The sequence below is a fragment of the Bufo gargarizans genome, chromosome 2 (genome assembly GCF_014858855.1).
Source record: "Bufo gargarizans isolate SCDJY-AF-19 chromosome 2, ASM1485885v1, whole genome shotgun sequence".
Taxonomy (NCBI): domain Eukaryota; kingdom Metazoa; phylum Chordata; class Amphibia; order Anura; family Bufonidae; genus Bufo; species Bufo gargarizans.
Genome location: NC_058081.1, coordinates 679,947,872 through 679,968,703, shown reverse-complemented (window position 1 = coordinate 679,968,703; position 20,832 = coordinate 679,947,872). Strand labels below are relative to the sequence as shown.

The 20,832-nt window shown below is 43.8% G+C and overlaps 1 protein-coding gene across 3 annotated transcripts in view; it reads left to right on the top strand.

The window, feature by feature from the left end:
* The window catches only part of ALG9 (ALG9 alpha-1,2-mannosyltransferase), a 170,398-nt gene that overhangs the window by 94,798 nt on the left and 54,768 nt on the right, over positions 1–20,832 (top strand). For 2 of the 3 annotated variants that reach the window (XM_044282301.1, XM_044282299.1), the window contains exons 10-13: positions 3,353–3,510; positions 11,017–11,146; positions 13,057–13,204; positions 14,769–14,898. In XM_044282301.1, coding sequence (XP_044138236.1) covers positions 3,353–3,510; positions 11,017–11,146; positions 13,057–13,204; positions 14,769–14,898 — 566 coding nt within the window. The remainder of the gene's footprint in view (positions 1–3,352; positions 3,511–11,016; positions 11,147–13,056; positions 13,205–14,768; positions 14,899–20,832) is intronic. The other variant, XM_044282300.1, reaches the window with a different exon arrangement.

Sequence of the window (20,832 nt, the reverse complement as noted above, 5' to 3'; positions counted from 1 at the left end):
ATTATGGGTGATGCTAGGGAGGCTCGTCCCCATCGCAGCCTGCTATTGGCTGCCCCCCCCCCCCCCCCCGTCACTGGATGTTTTGGTCCGCACGATGGGGAGATGCAGGCCGTGTGGAAATCTGGAGCGGGGTAAGTGTAACTTATGTGAGGTGTCCGGGCATTGGGGGGCGGTGGGTCATTATAGGGGTTGGATAACCCCTTTAAGGCCCCTTTACATGGGCCTATGATCAAGGCAATTATTGGGGAGGAATTTTCCTAGGAATGCAAGTAATTGCCCTGTGTAAAGATACAGCACCACTAATCGTCGGTAAGAGCATCATTGATGTGGACACCAAAATCATTGGTTCTGGGCAGCAGATCATCCTGTGTAAACAGCGACCAGCTGCCCAGAAACAATAACTCTGTATGGGGATGACCGATTGTAGGTTTCAGTTCTGGGACATGGGCAGTCCGACATGCACCACAAATTTTAAGGTGTGTGTGTTAATTGTCAAAGTTTTATTTTGGGGCAGGTATATAGACGACGACCTCCTCCTTTGGGGTGGTGGAGAAGCACTATTTAGGGAATTCACACAGATTCTCAATGAGAACAATATAGGGATGAAATATACCTACGAAATACAGGAGCGAGAGATAATTTTCCTGGACTTGAAAATCAGAATTACAGGAAGTGGACGTCTTAGTACGGAAGTACATAGGAAAATAAACCTCTACAAAAAGTTACCTACACTGGACGAGTTGACATCCAGAGCTACTCAAGAGGGGAATACCTACGGGCCAATATTTGAGGGCCCGTAGGAATTGCTCTGAGGAGGCAACCTTTGAAAGGGAGAGCGAACAACTGCTCCAAAGGTTCAAAAAGAGGGGATATCCCTCAGCCCCCCTAAAAAGGCATACAAGAGTATAAATAGAGAAGAATTATTAAAAACATCTCCCGTAAAAAAGAATGAAATTATCCGGTGTATAGGAACCTTCGATGGTTATCAAAAAGAAATTTATTGAATATTGGAAAAATATTGGTATATAATACAATCAGACAGAGATCTAAAAACAGTACTTACCATCAATCCAAGCGTAACCTATAGGAAAGCCTCAAATTTGAAGGACCAACTCGTGCATAGTCACCTAAAGGAAGAAGGAATAGACAATATTTCAATTAGAGAGAAATACAGAGGGTCATCACCCTGTGGAGATTGCTCCTTTTGTAAATATATCCCTCGGATAAAAAAAAAATCATAAATCCAGCTGACAAAAAAAGAATATGACATCAGACAACGGATTACATGCAAAACGCAAGGAGTTGTGTATATAGCATCATGCCCATGCCCCAGATTATACGTGGGAAAAACCACCCAGGAACTGAGACGCCGGATATCGGGCCATTTGAGCTCAATAGAAACTGCAAAAGATACACCAATTGCAAGACATATAAAATATGCACATGATAATAAAACATCAGTCTTACGTTTCTGGGGGATAGAAAAAATAACTGTGGGTCCGAGAGGAGGAAATTTGGATAAAAAGCTTTTGCAGAATGAAGCACGATGGATTCAGAGACTCAATACTATGAGCCCAATTGGCCTGAATGAAAGTTTTTCGTACACAGCATTTATATGATACCCAAGATGGTGAAGATAAATAATGATTAATATAGAGATAGAGATATATAGTAAAATAAATAAATAAACCAAAATGAAAAGAGTGGAATTACTTGGAAAACACTGATTTTTCTTTCCTCTCCTCGTAGTTGCAAAAATTATTATAAAAATATCAAAAAGTTAATAGGCGCAGACAAACATACAAAAGGGCACAAATATCCAGCAATCTGGGACATCATTCCTAGGAATAATAAGAAAGATACATAGTCCAAGTACCGGCTACTGGGAACACAAAATAATATATATTAAATAAGAACATAAAATAATATGGTAATAAAAAATACATTAAGGGATAATTAATACTAGACGTGTGTCAACACACAGAGTGCGAAATCCCAAAATATTTTGGAACCTCGTGACAAACAGGTTCCCTGATTTTTGCTATATATATTTATGAATGAGGGGAGTTGTAGGTTCAGAGTCTATGTATATATACCTGAGTCTTTGCTGCATGAAGACCGAGCATGGGAGTATAAGTCAAGCGCAGACGGACACAGGACATAGACATGAACTAAGTCCCAACGCATGCGTATTCACACACTGAGGAATAAATTCTAAGTCTCGGACGCATTAGCAGAGTATCTTCTTTCCCAGTAAGCCGGTGATGGAAAAAGAAAGGATACGATTGGCCCAGAAGGACATCAATCAACACGAGACTGAATAGCCATAGGTGATCAAGAAGGTGGGACCCACCTTACAGATACAAAGTATTTCCGGCAGGAGACGCTCGTGTTGATAGTAGCTCCATTCCCCTGAAGACGCCGCATCTGCGGTGAAACATGTTGGGGGAGCTGCGCTTCTAAATACATTTTAAGAATTATGGAAGGGCGAAAGATAGAATAAAAGTGAGGCGATCTGCAGATGCCGAACACGCCTGAGGCATAGTGCAGTGAATTAGGCAGTATAGCCATAGCGAGGAATACAGATAGATATTATTCAGAGGAATAGTATCAAGAGTGAATAGCTACAAGTGCGGCCTGACGATAGTGTCTGGTGTCAGCTGACATTACAGTAAGTATAGGAATAAGGTGTGAGTAGGAAGCCTGCAAGTAGCCTTAGTGAGATACATAGAAGGATTCCTCTGAATTACTAATAAACTGAGATATGTATTTTTAAATGTCACTTCTTTCTTTTTTTGTTTTGTTTTCTGTGGTATTGAGTTATAATGAAATAAATAAAGGTTATATTTTAATAAATAAGACCAAAAACAGGAATTTATAGTCTTAGACTATTGGAACATGAAAATTGATCTCCTGGGTTAGTGGGTGCATTTGATTTAGTTAATTGTCAACTAGCGCATACAAATGTACATAACACTGGAATTAAAGGGGTTATCCAAAGTCTAAAACATGCCCCCGAGTGCCCAGGCCTCTCATATAGTTACCCCGCTCCCCAGCACCCGCGTAGCTTCTGATCTCTGCACGGCCACCGCTGCATCTCCCCTTCGCGCAGATCAAAACATCTCCATAGTGCTACCTGCTGTTTGTTCTATTTATTATTTCTCTGTCCACCTCACTGAGATGGACACACATGCTCAGTTCCAGCCTTCAGCTGCCTCCTGAGCTGGAATAGGGAGAATGTGTTCAGGCTATAGCTATTGAGGGTGTAAGGGCGCATTTGCTGCAAAACGTTCTGAAGAAACGTCTGCCCCCATGCTTTACGCTGCTAACGGCCTCATTATGTTTGCTCCAGCAGTTCAGAACCTTGGTAGACCGTATTGGCTTACATTGGCTCCAATGTATATCTGGATTTTGATTTTCTTCACACGACCACATAAAGAGGAGAGGTTTCTCTTTCCTATCTACCCCCTCATTTGCTTGTGCGGGGCCGTAGCCCTCTCTGCTCTGCAGGTAATGTACACTTTTCTTTTGGTATGCACTAATATTTGGCTATATGATGAAATTTGTCCAAATGTGCTTAGACTGAGAATCTACTCACTGCTTGAATAAACATCTGGTTTTATAGTGATTATCCACATCAACCAGATAAGATTTATGAAAACCCTTTAGTGCTCATATTAAAAGTTGAGATACAATCGATTGACGTAACAGAGTAGTGTTTACCTACTGATTTCTGTGTAATCGTGTCCTGGATGCCGTCCCCATTGACATCAAACTATACATCCTGGCTTGTATAGTAAGTAGCAAATATCTGATTTTATGTTTGAACCTTGATGAGGATAAATTCTTGCAAGGTCTTCACGACACCACAGCACCTTCAAGAGCTATAGGCCCCTTTGCATGTGCCGACTGAACAGGCAATTATAGGAAACGGACAGTTTGGTCTTGATGATTGCCTGATCGTGAGCAGAGGTGAGAGCAGCATTAACATGTATGAGGACGAGTGATAGCTGCTGCCATTCCTTGTCCCCCCAGCTTCATTGTTTCTGGGCGTCAGCTCCCTGTTTACACAGGACAATCTGCTGCCCGGAAACAATGTTTTTGCATGCACATCAACGATGCCTTCACCTGATGAATGAGCATTGGCGACACATTTACATTGCCCAAATATCGGGCACAAGCGATGCTCAGCCTCTGAAAAAGAGTCTTAAATCTTGACAGTATTAAAATTAGGTTTTGCAATTGTTATGAACAATTTAACGTTATTAAAGGGATTTTCCAGTAGTAGAATAGTGAGGACTTATCCTCAGGATAGGTGATCACTATCTGGTCGGTGGGGATCTAACTCCAAGCCTCCCCAGTGAGCAGCGGTTTGGAGAGATCGGGGTGCCCTGGTGAGAGCCATAACTTCTTCCTAGGCCACATGGCCTCCGTACTGCTCAACCCCTCTCCCGCGAAGGGACCTGAGCTACAACACCAAGCACAGACATTGTATAGTGTACAGCGCTGTGCTTGGGATCCTGTGAGGAGGCCGCAGCGCTCGTCGAGCATCTAGGTAACTGATCAGATATTTATTACATATCCTATGGACTGACATGCTCACTACCACTCCATGAAAACAGGGGACTAGGAGACACCCATTCTCACAAACTCCAAGGGTGAAATCACCAGCGATCATACATTTTTCCCTTATCCTGTGGATGGGTACAAAATTCTGTTTACCACAGTCAGATATGGAGCCTACAACTAGAGAAGCTACAAAATATTGGACTGGTCAGATCAATGTTGGCCTCAAATCAGGAGTAAAGCTGGCCATACAGCTTAGATAGAAAAGAAAGCTCATACACGCTAGGCTGAGCCGAGTGTGCATGTGTTCTTAATAGTAAAGGGGAGTAAGCCGCCCCTAGACACCTCTGGCAGTAACTTATCTTCCCTGATAAAAACAAAAGGCAATCCAACAACCCAATCCTTCTGAACCCTGGCATCATGGAATAGTTGGGGTGTGAATGGGCACCTTAAATGGCTATTCGACAAGTGGTGGCCTATCCTCAGAGTAGGCTATAACTATCTGATCAGCAGGAGCCGACACTACACACCCCAAATCAGCTGTTCTGTGGTAGATCCGGCATCTGAATTACGCAGCTCTGTCCGCTGTGCAGTGCGTGGAGCTGGTTACGGCAGCTCTGTCCGCTGTGCAGTGCGTGGAGCTGGTTACTGCAGCTCTGTCCGCTGTGCAGTGCGTGGAGCTGGTTACTGCAGCTCTGTCCGCTGTGCAGTGCGTGGAGCTGGTTACTGCAGCTCTGTCCGCTGTGCAGTGCGTGGAGCTGGTTACGGCACCTCTGTCCGCTGTGCAGTGCGTGGAGCTGGTTACGGCAGCTCTGTCCGCTGTGCAGTGCGTGGAGCTGGTTACGGCAGCTCTGTCCGCTGTGCAGTGCGTGGAGCTGGTTACGGCAGCTCTGTCCGCTGTGCAGTGCGTGGAGCTGGTTACGGCAGCTCTGTCCGCTGTGCAGTGCGTGGAGCTGGTTACGGCAGCTCTGTCCGCTGTGCAGTGCGTGGAGCTGGTTACGGCAGCTCTGTCCGCTGTGCAGTGCGTGGAGCTGGTTACGGCAGCTCTGTCCGCTGTGCAGTGCGTGGAGCTGGTTACGGCAGCTCTGTCCGCTGTGCAGTGCGTGGAGCTGGTTACTGCAGCTCTGTCCGCTGTGCAGTGCGTGGAGCTGGTTACAGCAGCTCTGTCCGCTGTGCAGTGCGTGGAGCTGGTTACAGCAGCTCTGTCTGCTGTGCAGTGCGTGGAGCTGGTTACTGCAGCTCTGCTCATACTCACTTCGGTGGGAGCAGCTCTGTAGTTGTCTGCTTGTGGCACCGGAGCAGTCAGGGCCGGCCTAATGGGTGTGCAACCTGTTGCACAGGGTGCCATCCCCTTGCATAGTTCAGGGGGCGCCACCTTTCCCACTCCTTCAGTCCCCCACCTCCATCCCTATCCTTGTTCTTCCTCTGTTTGAAGTGCGGAGTCCATGCAGGCTTCAGCACGGGGCTTCCAAAGATGCCTCCAACTCTTAGGGTGCTGGCACACAGTGCAGTTCTGACATGCATTAAGGATGCAGTTTTCAATTTAGCCAGTTTAGCAGCCTCATTAACCTTGGTTTTCTGTATAGTGGAAACAATTTAATTAATTTTGGCTAGCTACAATAAAAAAAACTGCATCCTAAATGCATGTTAAAAGAGCGCTGCGTGCCAGCACTTTACAAAGCCCTCCTGCTAACACTACATGGCTAGGAACTGTCAGCAGAAAAAAGCTGCCTGCTCCTAGCACCTGGATCATCATCTCAATTGACAGGGATCCCACTTAAAAGGGTTGTGTCACTGCAAATAGCATTTATCATGTAGAGAAGGTTAATACAAGACGCTTACTAATGTATTGTGATTGTCCATATTGCTTCCTTTGCTGGCTGGATTAATTTTTCCATCACCATATGCAGCTCTCATTTCCATGGTTACGACCACCCTGCAATCTAACAGCGGTGGTCTTGCTTGTACATGATAGAAAAAAGCACTAGCCTATGTGAGCTTCCATGGTCCCAGCCGCCAGAGAGGCCAGTGCTTTTCCTATAGTGTGCAAGCATGACCACCACAGATGGATTGCAGGGTGGTCATAACCATGGAAATGAGCGCTGTATAAGGTGATGGAAAAATGAATCCAGCCAGCAACAGAGGCAATATGGATAATAACAATACATTAGTAAGAGCCTGGTATAAACTTTCTCTACACGATAGGTGCCACTTGCTGGAGTGACACAACCCCTTTAAGTTCTGTTCTCTCCTCCATTTCTCTGAGCTCCTCCACTTCTTTCCGCTGAGCAGCATCAATAGACACGAACAGCCACATATAGCCAATGCGAAGCAGACTCGACATGGTCTTGCTGACTTCTATTGATACAGCCCAGTAGTGTTTACCCAGAACTTACAGATATTGGAAGAGATTTATCAAAATTGGTGCAAATAAAATCTGGCTTAGGTGCCCATAGCAACAAATCAGATTCCACATTTCATTTCCCCTGCAGCTTGCACTAAGTCACAAATGATCAGCCAAATTTGGCTAATCATGCCATACACTTGTAGATCAACTGATCTTGGGCCAAATTGTCCAATCTGGCTGCTGCCTGCCATGGGCCATTGTTCATATTATTAAATGGCATCTGTCAGCAGTTTTGTACTTATGACACTGGCCGACCTGTTACATGTGCGCTTGGCTGCTGAAGGCGTCTCTGTTGGTCTCATGTTCATATGTGCCCACAGTACTGAGAAAAATGAGGTTTAAATATATGCAAATGATCCTCTAGGAGCAACCCCTTGTTGCTGTTACACCTAAAGGCTCAGCTCTCTGCAACTCCTGTGCCCCCTCTGCACTTGGACAGGGACAGGTAGTAAAAACATCACGCCTGCCTGGCCCTGTCAATCAAAGTGCAGAGGGCGCAGCAGTTGCAGAGAGAGAGCGGAGCCTCTAGGTGTAATGGTAACGCCCCCGTTGCTCCTAGAGGCTCATTTGCATATATTTAAACATCATTTTTCTCAGCAATGCGGGCACATATGAACATGGGGCCAACACAGACGCCTTCAGCTGCCAAGCGCACATGTAACAGGTCAGCCAGTGTCATAGGGACAAATCTGCTGACAGATGTCCTTTACACTTTTACTTTTAATTATTTTAAACTTGGCCTAAATCTCTGTAGGAAGGGGGCACCAGAATATAATTAGGCGCAGGCAGCCATATAGACAAGGCCGGCTCTGCCTCCATTATAGCTTGCGGAGACCCATCCTTGAATGTAGTGCCTTTTTCACAGTACATCAGAAAACGGTCTCATTGGAAACCATTGTGGCGAATGTGAGACGTTACAGATGTGCAAGTCCCGGATTGAAGATGTTTCCAGAACAGGAAGTTTTTTCCAAAGTGAACAGAAGACGATGTTCTACCACCGCCTGAAGATTGCGTGTTGCCTGTTTTCCATCAGCCGAAGAAAATTGCCGTGAGTCTTCTGAACAGAGGAGGCATTGAGCCGAACAATAAGATTTCGTCGTCTTACAATAACAGGCCGTTTCAGATGCTCAATCATCTGTTACGTTGCGAGGCTTTTGAGAGTCATAAAGGACCTTCTGACTCTGGACACTGAAGATATGGCCCGTTCTGTGCCAGAAAATAAACCATCCACTCCTTCAGCGCACATTGTGTTTTCTCAAATAATGGATTTCAGATGGGCAAGATCGTTTCAGAATAAGGCTCCGTGTACACTGCGTCCAAGCTCTATTTTTAGGATATACGCCGGAATTGGAAAAGTTCTTGGTGCATTCACTAAATGTATGCACAGGGCTCCATTCACACAAGCCATTGTAGGTTTGGAACCCTTAGTCACACCCCTCATTAGACCTCAAACTGTGATTTCTGGAATTCTAAACTAAGGATAATACGGAGAAAGGGATGTTTTTGAAGCCGCACTACGTAGCATTGCTAAAGGTTAAATGGAGTCAAACTAGTTGACAGATTTCCTTAAAAAAATCCAACATGGTGATACCTCTAACATCGCCATGCTAGTTTTACTAAGTAGCTGTACTACTACTTTACTGTACTACAAAGTTGACCTGTCATTTTATGAAACTCATAATGGACATGTGACGGTGACCTATCAGAAGTTTTGATTGGTGGGGGTCAGAGTGCTGAGACCCAATCCTATTGCTGGAATAATGGGGTGACGGCACTCGGCTAAATGCTGCGCCCCATTGTCTCTGATGGGCGCTGCTCAGCTCTCCTCAGACTATCTACACTACGTGCAGAATTATTAGGCAAATGAGTATTTTGACCACATCATCCTCTTTATGCATGTTGTCTTACTCCAAGCTGTATAGGCTCGAAAGCCTACTACCAATTAAGCATATTAGGTGATGTGCATCTCTGTAATGAGAAGGGGTGTGGTCTAATGACATCAACACCCTATATCAGGTGTGCATAATTATTAGGCAACTTCCTTTCCTTTGGCAAAATGGGTCAAAAGAAGGACTTGACAGGCTCAGAAAAGTCAAAAATAGTGAGATATCTTGCAGAGGGATGCAGCACTCTTAAAATTGCAAAGCTTCTGAAGCGTGATCATCGAACAATCAAGCGTTTCATTCAAAATAGTCAACAGGGTCGCAAGAAGCGTGTGGAAAAACCAAGGCGCAAAATAACTGCCCATGAAGTGAGAAAAGTCAAGCGTGCAGCTGCCAAGATGCCACTTGCCACCAGTTTGGCCATATTTCAGAGCTGCAACATCACTGGAGTGCCCAAAAGCACAAGGTGTGCAATACTCAGAGACATGGCCAAGGTAAGAAAGGCTGAAAGACGACCACCACTGAACAAGACACACAAGCTGAAACGTCAAGACTGGGCCAAGAAATATCTCAAGACTGATTTTTCAAAGGTTTTATGGACTGATGAAATGAGAGTGAGTCTTGATGGGCCAGATGGCTGGATTGGTAAAGGGCAGAGAGCTCCAGTCCGACTCAGACGCCAGCAAGGTGGAGGTGGAGTACTGGTTTGGGCTGGTATCATCAAAGATGAGCTTGTGGGGCCTTTTTGGGTTGAGGATGGAGTCAAGCTAAACTCCCAGTCCTACTGCCAGTTTCTGGAAGACACCTTCTTCAAGCAGTGGTACAGGAAGAAGTCTGCAAGGTAAGAAAAACATGATTTTCATGCAGGACAATGCTCCATCACATGCGTCCAAGTACTCCACAACGTGGCTGGCAAGAAAGGGTAAAAAAGAAGAAAATCTAATGACATGGCCTCCTTGTTCACCTGATCTGAACCCCATTGAGAACCTGTGGTCCATCCTCAAATGTGAGATTTACAAGGAGGGAAAACAGTACACCTCTCTGAACAGTGTCTGGGAGGCTGTGGTTGCTGCTGCACGCAATGTTTATGGTGAACAGATGAAAACACTGACAGAATCCATGGATGGCAGGCTTTTGAGTGTCCTTGCAAAGAAAGGTGGCTATATTGGTCACTGATTTGTTTTTGTTTTGTTTTTGAATGTCAGAAATGTATATTTGTGAATGTTGAGATGTTATATTGGTTTCACTGGTAAAAATAAATAATTGAAATGGGTATATATTTGTTTTTTGTTAAGTTGCCTAATAATTATGCACAGTAATAGTCACCTGCACACACAGATATCCCCCTTAAATAGCTAAAACTAAAAACAAACTAAAAACTACTTCCAAAAATATTCAGCTTTGATATTAATGAGTTTTTTGGGTTCATTGAGAACATGGTTATTGTTCAATAATAAAATTAATCCTCAAAAATACAACTTGCCTAATAATTCTGCACTCCCTGTATAACCCCTTCTCTGAGAAGATGGTAGGGCCACAGGTGGGGTCTCTGTACCCGGACCGCCACTAAACAATATGTCTTACATGCCACTACGACATGTCAAAAGGTTTATCAGCCTATTTAACACCATGTTTCCCATTGCCGTTTTTCCTCCTAAACCTTACAAAAAGCTGATGCTCTTACTGGATACATAGCCTTCGTAGATCAGATGGATGGCAAAAAATGTTTTTGTTTTGTTTTATTGGATAGGAAAATGCAAGGTCCAACAAAAAATGGATGCATTCCTTTCTAGTTCAATCCGGCAAAAAAAAACTATTAATGAATTGCATACAATGGTATCTGTTTTTCCATACAAGGACACACATTAAATCAATTGAAGGTCACTCTTTTTAGCAAAAAAAGGGATCCTTCATAAAAATCGGTGTTTGGAATGAATCTTAAAAAAATAATAATACATGATTGCGTGCCTGCAATGAAAAAATGTTGTTGAAAACACCCTAGAATAACAGGTACAAGTTGAAGGCCAGTTCAAAACCGTTTTTAAAACTTTGCAAACTCAATTCATTGCTTTCTGATTGACTTCCAATGTATGCTTGATTTTTTTAGATTTTTTTTTAAAATAAGTTAGGCTAAAAGTAGTTTTTTTCCTCTTCTTTTAGAAATGTTACCATTTTTTATTCCAACGGTACCGTTTAGAGCATTACACGGTTTCTTCAAACTGGCTTGCCATTGGTACGGTCCTACTGTTTGGTCTCCTGTCCTTTTCTCGTTCCATTGTCTTGTTCAGAGGTGAGTGACTTCTTCCAGTTTCTGGGATTGAGGTCATGTATCTGTGGTGGTGACATCAGTTGATGCCAATGGAAAGCTCGCTCCAAAGTACGTCTGCCAACTGTATTACACTGACACAGTGCGCTGCACGAAGCCTATTTGTGACACAATAAGTCTGCAACAAAAGAAGGCACAAAGTAAGTCTAGACAGAAAGTTGCTGCCCTCTGCAGGTCCGGCCACGTGTGGGTGGGGGTTTGCCCAAAAGACTCCCTGAAGGTGACCAACCCCATTAATATATCTCCCCATTCAGGGGCGGATTGTGAACTTAATGTGGCCCTGGAAAAAAACCTAAAAGTGGCACCATGTTGTAGGTGGGTCCAAATTGACAAAAGACGGGACAAAACAAGTAGGCAGGGACAACTGAAGTAGGCAGTGCCTGCAATACTGTAGGGCTGCACAGAATACCGCGCCAGCAGAACCAAATACCACAGAGCAATACAAGATACTGCTGCCCCCAACCACAGTATTCAACTGTATCACAGTTGAGTTCAGGAGGGCACATGTGGCCCTTGAGCATCAGATCATTAGGTACCTGGCCTGCAGCCATAACGAGGGCTTGAGTGGCCCCAGGGCATCAGCCCATCGGGAAATTTCCCTGTAGGGTTTATTGCCAATCCGCCCCTGTCCCCATTGTACTTTTGCTTAATAGGAGCAGTGAAATAATACAGTGGATTCCTGGTTATGAGTCTACTGTATGCATGAGGAGACCTTCCCACACCTCAGGCTGCTTTCTCTGTATGTATACACAGCTGCTAGTCAGTCACTGTAGAGAATAGTGTGGAGAGAGTGCTGTGTTACTATCCAACCTTATCTATACCTCTGGCAGAAAAATACAACAGTCATTACCTGCCTCACGCTTTCATCATAATGAGATGACTCTAATCCTGCTGTCCCAGTCTATACAGCAAAGCTTGTAAGCTACAGAAAAGAGACAGCTTAATCCCATTTGGTTTGATCTAGTGTTCCGTGTGAAAACAGCAACATCTCATGTTTTCTAGGTGGATGGTAACAAAAATGAAAACGCCAAAAATATTTATTTTTTTAAACTAACAAACCCTTAATGGCTATGTACACCTTTGGGGGCAATTTTTTTTTTAATTATTGCATTGTATTTATTTTAAGCTAAAAAATATTTTTTCAATTGGTCTTCTTCTGTACATGACTCAGATACTGTAGTAGCAGCCAGTGGATTTTCTGTCTTTTCCGTCATCTGGGGAGCAGTGGGACTCCTTATCTCTGCTCTCTGGCATTATAAACACTCATTAAAGAGGACCTTTCACTAGAATAAAACATCTAAACTAACTATACAGACATGGAGAGCGGCGCTCAGGGATCTGAGCGCTGCAATTGGCCAACGCTACAGCATGGGAGAATGAGACACCGGCAGGTTCCCCTGGGTGGAGCCTAACTATGAAGATACCGGAGGCTATACCGGTAGAACGGAGCGGCGCCTCGGGATAACAGTAAGTGCAGGGGGATCCCTGGGCGCCGCTCTCCATGTCTGTATAGTTAGTTTAGAAGTTTTATTCTAGTGAAAGGTCCTCTTTAAAGCTCAATCCTTATCTTACTGATAAGAAAGTGGCTTGAATAAGTGTTTATCACCTCTTAGTAGTTTAGAGATGAGGGTTAGAGGACACAACCTGAAAGTACCAGTCACAAAGTTAGAAAAACGGTTAACCCTTCGTGACAGAACAGCTCAATATTTTTAATAAAGGCCAATTGAAAATGATTTTTAGCCAAAAATTTGTAAAAAAACAATCATAAACAAAAATTGCCTCCGAAGTTGTACATAGCCTTTAATAATAAAAATCTGATTTAAATACTGATTTTCTGAGGAAACATTCCCTATGACAATGTTTCTATTTTTCAGGTTATCATGCACCATTAGATTTATACCCAGAGTTTTACAGAATTGCGAAGGACCCGGCTCTTCACACTGTACCAGACAGCAAGACAGTGAATGTGTGTGTGGGGAAAGAGTGGTATCGCTTTCCAAGTAATTTTCTTCTTCCAGACAAGTGAGTTTGATTGTTTCATCTTGTACTGACCTGGATACAGCGCACTGGTTGGGAGAATGGTGATAAATATGCAGTCCGTTCAGTGGATATTAGTAGTCTAGCTAAAGAGCACATCTCAGCAGGATCAACCCTATTAAACCAGGTATGCTACCTGGTATAGTTGATCCTGTTTATTAAAATGGTATCTGTCTTGTGAAAATGGGTTGCAGTGTTCCTGAGAATAAAGGGGGGACATTTATGAAAATTTGGCATTCACATAAGCCAGTGTTGATTCCCTGTCGGCGTAAGATGCAACTAATTTATTTAGAGACAGATGTGCCACTCCTTGTGCCAGAAACGCAAATATTCACCAGCTAGAGGCTGGCTTAGACTTGAGCTATGACTTGCGCCAGTTTGTGGCGTAAGTTATAGCAAATCCGGTGAGCAACGATAGGTCCCACCTACTCCCTGTAGGCCCCACCTGTTTTCTTGATACGGTGGAAAAGTAACAAAAAACTCGAAGACTCAAATTAAGGCGCAAATATGGCGTACAGCATAGTTTGCATCTTTTTTACAGCACGATATGTAAAAAAAATCTGACTTTTTAACTTTAAAGTTTATCTATCAGCAGATTTGCACCTATGACACTGGCTGACCTGTTACATGTGCACTTGGCAGCTAAAGACGTCTGTGTTGGCCTGATGTTAATGTGCCCAAAATGCTGAGAAAAATGATATCTGCATGCAAATTAGCCTCTAGGAGCAACGGGGGTGTTGCTAAAGTCAATCAAAGTGCATAAAATTTCGGAGCCTCTAGGTGTAACGGCAACTTCCCCGTTGCTCCTAGAAGCTAATTTGCATACACAAAGATATCATTTTTCTCAGCATTTTGGGCACATATAAACATGGGACCATCACAGATGCCTTCAGCTGCTAAGCGCACATGTGACAGGTCAGCCAGTGTCAGGTACAAATCTGCTGACAGATGCACTTTAACTCATAGGGACCCACTTCCTCAAGGTGGCACTGGCGAGATGGTTTTCTTTGCTTGCGAGATACCTCTTTGCATTTTGCTTTCCCATGGAGCATTGCCAATAAGTCTCCATGCCATGTAGTCCTTCCAGTATGTCTCCCTACAAGGCTGGTCTCTTGAGAGCCAGTACCCTGCATCCAAGGCACCGCACCCACCCAGGTAGTCTCCTACTCCGTACTGATGAGGAGCAAGCACCCAAAAACAACTTAAAAAGTCAATTTTTTAATCATAGGGAGCCACTTCCACAAGGTGGCGCTCCTTTCTTGGGAGTTACCTTTTGCACACCCTTTGCAGTACATAAGGCAAAATATGCCACAGATCTTCAGCAAAATCCATGGCAAATCTGCTAAATTTTTTCATTTTTCAATTTCATACAACTCCACTTACCGTTCCAGATGTATCACATAGAAGGCTAAGTTTGACCCACAAGTCTGTATGGATAGGACACATGAACCATGCATACTGTATAGCGGGGTGCATATATAAATACAGCCTGTCCCGGGGTCCTCCACCCATCTAATATATCTTATCTTTTGATTCTTATCGCACGTAGTTGGCAACTTCAGTTCATTGAATCGGAGTTCAGAGGACAACTCCCGAAGCCTTACGCTAAGGGGCGGCAAGCTACAAGAATCATCCCCAAGGATATGAATGATCAGAACCTGGAAGAGACCTCCAGATATGTGAGTTCCATAGATGAATGTGATAATCTAGGCACTGGGATCATGGTGAGACCTTTAACATAACTGGAGAGGGTTGGGGTAATCCTATCGTTATGTGCCAGGTTCTCCGTAACATTTTTTCATGTTTACACGTTGGGATTTTGTTGAAATTTGCAGACAACCTCATGTCAAAAGTACTAGACTTTCTCAAAGTAAAAGCTGCACACCCCCACCCCACTGCTTGATCTTTCTAGATGTTTAAGAGGACCTGCCCGTTCTCCGGACATATGTTCTCTATGAAATGATTCTGTAGCACCTTTATTTTGGACTCTACATCATGCTCTTCCTCTTTTATACTTCCTTGAAATTCAAAAATAAATTGATAACTGGAATTCCCGGTTCATCCCTACAGTCTCGGTCAACCTGATTACACAGTTTCTCCTTATGACAAGGGGAATAGTAAAATCTACTATTTATTCAATGTATTCATTTAGCACATTTCAAGGAGGAATTAGAGGAACAATGCAGAATTCTAACAAAAAGTGCTCCAGTATTTTTATTTCTTGCAAATTTCAAGTATTTACTAAGACAGACATGTCCTTTTTTGTACAGGGGTTCACTAGGCCTGTACCCAAAATGCCTCCCTCAGCTGCATAATGTAGATGTAGCTGAACAGGAAGAAAGAGGAGCACATTTGGCAAGAATGATGGAAGCATAAGTACTGCTCAGAATGTCTTCTCTTCTTGGGTTAACTGAAAGTGTTTCTTTAGGTACAGGCCCAGAGAACCTCTTTAACTTGCATTTGTATCTAACTGTTCATCCTTTTTGGCAGTGCTTTCATGCAAGTAACCGCTCTATCTAAATATGGCGCCCACGAGAGCCCCATAGCCACCAGGTTTCTGCTGTTTTAAACAGCAGACCCTCAGGGATAGTGTCTGTGATCGGCAATAACGCAGATTGCAGACATTTAACCCATCAGATGCTGTGAACAGTTGTGAGCACAGTATCTGAGGTGGCTTCCCCTGGGAGCGCTGTACTCCCGGGTCCTGAACATCTCCCCTGCACTGCAGTTGGGGGAGCCATTCATTGCCTGTGATAGCCTGGGTCTCTCTAAAGAAACCCATGCTATTGCAGTTGTAGTTCCTATGGAGTCCTGCAAGTGGCAGGGCTTCATAAGAACATAGCGAATCTGCAATTCATTGCAATGTAACGGGGAAGCAATCTAATTTAAAAAAAAACTAAGTAAAAACTAAGTTTTAAAAAATATATAAAAATTCAAATCATCCCTTTTCCCCATAATTAAAATAAATAATATAAAAAATAAACATTTATCCCGTACAATGAAAAAATAAAATAATCTAAAGGGCCGATTTTGTCATCGCTTCCCCATCCCAAAATAATTTAATAAAAAGTCCTACACACTCCAAAATAGTAACTAAAATAACAGATCATCCCATAAAAAAATGAACCCTCACATAGCTCCATAGACATAACTATAAAAAAAAATTATAGGATCAGATTATGGTGATAAAAACTAAAGTAAATAAACTGTATGAATGTGGTATCACTGTAATCACACTGACCCAGAGAATGAAAGTAACAGATCAGTTTTACCACAGGGGATCACCGTAAAAACAAAACTCCAAAAACTGGCGGAATTGCAGTTTTTTTTCCAATTCCACCTCATTTGGAATTTGTTTTCCAGCTTCTCCTTACCTTGTATGCAATAGTAAATGGTGCTATTAGAAAGTACAGTTTGTCCCACAGAAACAACAAGCCCTCATCCGTCTATGTGATCGGAAAAATAAAAAGTTATGGATCCGGGAAAGCAGGGAGTAAAAAAAATGGAAACTCAAAAATGGAAAATCCTCTGGGCCTGAAATTGTTAAATCTTCTGTGCCCATGCCATCCACAAAGGGTAACGGCTGGAATATACATCTAGACACCTGCTGCAACAGCCAGGTTCGGACTTACCTCCGATCTTAGTATTTAACCCATTAGATGCTCTAATAACCCCAATAAACATTTATGGTGTCGCCGGAATCGTACTGACCTATTTAATCAAGTTGACCCGTTATTTCAACCGCATGGCCTGTATTTGGTCCTGAATTGTGCGGTAGTCCTTATAGCTGAATTCTTCTTGGTTGACTAAATCAGATCGTCAGTCCCTGCTGTCTGTCTACGTACTATACATTGCATTTTGCTTTTTAGCAGCTTGATTATAGCGCAGCGGAGTGCCAAGGAGGTCGCCCAGATGTTTGTACTCTGTACAAGAAGACCCTTATGCAATGGAACGACCTTTATTGTATTACTTGGTTCTCGTTGCGCGCTCAATTATTTTTGCAAACCTGAAGGTTAATTTGCGCTGACGTCAATAACTTCTGTAGCTTAAATGCGGCAGCGTTTCACCCATGCTGGGCATGATTTCTTAGTAAGCTGTCAGGCTTCAATCTGAACAGACCCCAACGTTTAGCACTGTCTATTTGCAGACCTGACTCAGAAACCATTTCTATTTCTGACTGCTCGCATTGAGCAACGGGTGATATCATCACACCGTCTGTACCTACGCACTGCTGACTCGTGAGAACACGGAAGTAGAATTTTTATTTTTTTCATACATATTTTTAGGATATTCACATAATCCTGGTTCTTGGTGCTGAATACGTTAACATATTCCACCTCTAAGACCACCGAGATTAGCTCAGATCCAGATCCATCGTTTGACCGGCACCTTCAGTATGTTCCTCGGCTTACCCAGTGAACACGCATGGTTTGCTCGGTGAGTATGGAGTCGAAAGGGTTGTCTGATGGAGACAACCCCTGTCCATAGGATGTCATAGAGTGAAGTCATTTCCTCCTCAATGCCTGAACAGAGATGTTCTCTACAAGAACGATTCCCACTCAAGAACCTGGGTTTCTATGTGTTACCTGATCTGCCATTCTTTCGAATGGCTGCTATACCGCTTCCTTGGATAAGTAGAGCTGATCACCAGGGGTTAGAACACCAACCAAGTCGTTGTTATGAGAAAATTCTTTAAGAGGCTCTTAGACACCGTTGGTGCCCTTGGAAACAATAGCCAACCTAAAATACAACCTGTTTAACACTTGGTCCCAGGTGACATATAGGGGGAAGGTGTAAATCACCTGACTCGTACATGTTAGATGAATTTCAGCCGAACCCATCAGGTTCAGCGGAACAGTTGCACCATCTTATGTGTATGGGGCTGTCACAACTTAGCCTGGCTGGCAGAAGGATTGGGCATGTTGGATAAAAGCCACTGCCAGAGGAGCCTATCATCTCTCGCTATTGAGAACACACACATGCTTGTGCGTGTAAAGAGTAATATCAGTCTAAGGTGTATGGCCACCTTAATATATATAATCGGCTACTCCAGAGCAACTGCATGATAATCACAATATGAAGCTTACTGGGTTTTATTTTGCAGGCAAAACATCCAGCGTTTCCTCTCTCAGGTCATCTTATGTACGTGCCATGTACGTAAAGAATGTGAGGCATATTGGGAATCACCTGTCTTACATCCTAGTGTGCCCCTCCAAGTGTCCATTACTGGGGGTCCTCCTGTTACGTACCAGGATAGTGTATTTTACTAAGTAGGACATTGCTGAGCTGCCGATCCTAAATCGTTAGCTGTTTAAAGGGGTTTTCCAGTTCATTTTGTGCATCGTGTAGGTCAGTTGCACATGATGAGGGCAGGTTTTCAGCTTCTGAATTCATGGACAGCAAGCAGCACACTTTTGAGGAGTTTAAAGGGGTAATCCCATGACTAATGTAAAAAATGAAAATCAGACATCCCTATCACAGCTAAGGAGGCAGTTGAAGGATGAAACTGAGCATGTGCGGCCTTCTCAGTGAGCAGGACAAAGAAATAAGAAAAAAAATAAACAGCAAGTGACACTATACAGATAGATTTTATTGAATAACTAAGTGGCAATACAAAATGTTTTAAGGGGTTATCCAAGACAAAAAAATACTTACCTGGCTCCCCACTCCCCGAGTCGCTCCTGGTCCCCGCACTGCCCTGCAGCTTCTCCCTGTGCATGGATGAAAACATCCGTTGCCGGTGGAGCAGCAGCCAATCGCAGGCAGGGACGAGCCTCCTTAGCATCAACTGCGATGCTAGGGAGGCTCGTCCCCGCCTGCCATTGGCTTCTCCTCGCCAACAACGGATGTTTTCATCCGCGCACAAGGAGAAGCTGCAGCAGCAGTGTGGGTACCAGGAGCGACTCGGGGAGTGGGGAGCCAGGAAAGTATATTCAGTGTGAGTGGCCCAGGCATATGGGGGACAGACCAGCCCGTATCAAATCCATCCATACCTGCAAAATACAGTATAGGAAGTGAAGATCTAACTTACTCAGAGAGGAGTCTGGGATTCAACTCCAGCAACTTATGGTGCATGCGCAGTAAAGTGAGGTGTACTGTCATCTGCTTCATTGGTGCAATGCTGGCGCACAAAGCCACTAGGGTTTAGTTCTGAACTCATCTCCCAGTAAAGCACATTTACACTGCCCAATTGCGGGGCAGATTATTGGGAACAAACACGTAAACGGGAATCAGCTGCACAGAAACAATGGCTGTGTATGAGGTCGAACGATGGCAGTAGCCATCACTTGTTCGCATACAGTGGAGGGGATTGATGCATGTAAATGCAGCTCTTTCCTCCACTGACAAGCAGGCAAATGTTAAGATGGAATGCTTACTTTCTGGTAACTTAAAGGGAACCTGTTGCCATGAAAATGCAGTGTAAGCTACATGCAGCATGTTATAGAGCAGAAGGAGCTGAGCAGACTGATATATAGTTTTGTGAAAAAGATTCAGTAAAACTCGTAATGTATACATTTAAATTCCTGCTCATTGTGATCAGGAGGCGGTCCTATCAGTGATTGACAGCCTAACCTCTATGACTGTTTATACAATCTGCTGTCAATCACGGATAGGACCGCCTATATCAGTCTGCTCAGATCCACCTGCTCTGTAACATGAATCCTGCAGATCAGGCACCACATTCAACATGACAGGTTCCCTTTAAGTTAGATCTGCATTTACTATAGTTTGCAGGAATGTTTGGGTTTGATGTGCTGTATAATGACACACTGGTGAGTTAATGGTTACACGCCTGGTTCCCTTTAAAGAGAATCTGTCACCATCATAATGATCATAATGGCCCCCCAACTGCCCTAAGTACCTGACAACTCTGGTCGTCCTTTCCGCAGTGATGTTTTGGGTAGTTCATCTGACGGATATTTTTACTGCAAAACCACTCTCTCCAACCCCCCCCCCCATGCGGCCTATCCTAATTGAACGTTTGAAGTCAAGGTGGTAGCGGGTCCTGACACTCCAGCTCCAGCTTGATGCACCACCATCCCACCTCCCACCTCTTCAGTCTTAATGGACATTTCTGTGCATCAGAGGTGATACACCTGAGATCCCAACTGACATACACAAGCTCAGAGACCTCCATCAAGAGTAAAGATGCCAGATGGGAGTATGGCAAGCTTGACTCAGAGCATCAAGACGCTGCACCCTTGAGTTCAAACAGTCCAATAACGTAGGGTGCACAGAGAAAATTAAGCTGTTTTGTGGCTAGGTTATCCATTGGACAAACTAGTCAAAAACATCAATGGGACATGATGATTAGAGCTGTGAGGTACACCAGGTGGTTGTGAGGGTCATCATGGTGGTGGCAGGTTCTTTTTAAGACTCACTTTATATTATGGCCACTAGGTGCTTTTTTTCAACGCCCGTGTTACTGGTACAACACCTGGACCTCCCTCGGTTCTTCAGAACCAGACTTGGAGTACTTTTACACTTAGAGATGATCTGGTCAACGGAACAAGGGATTCCCAACCAGTCTCCCAAGCTGGTACTTGCCAAGCCTTAAGCTGCTTATTTTCTGCGATCTGACGAGTGCAGGTACATTCAGCTTAAAATAACAT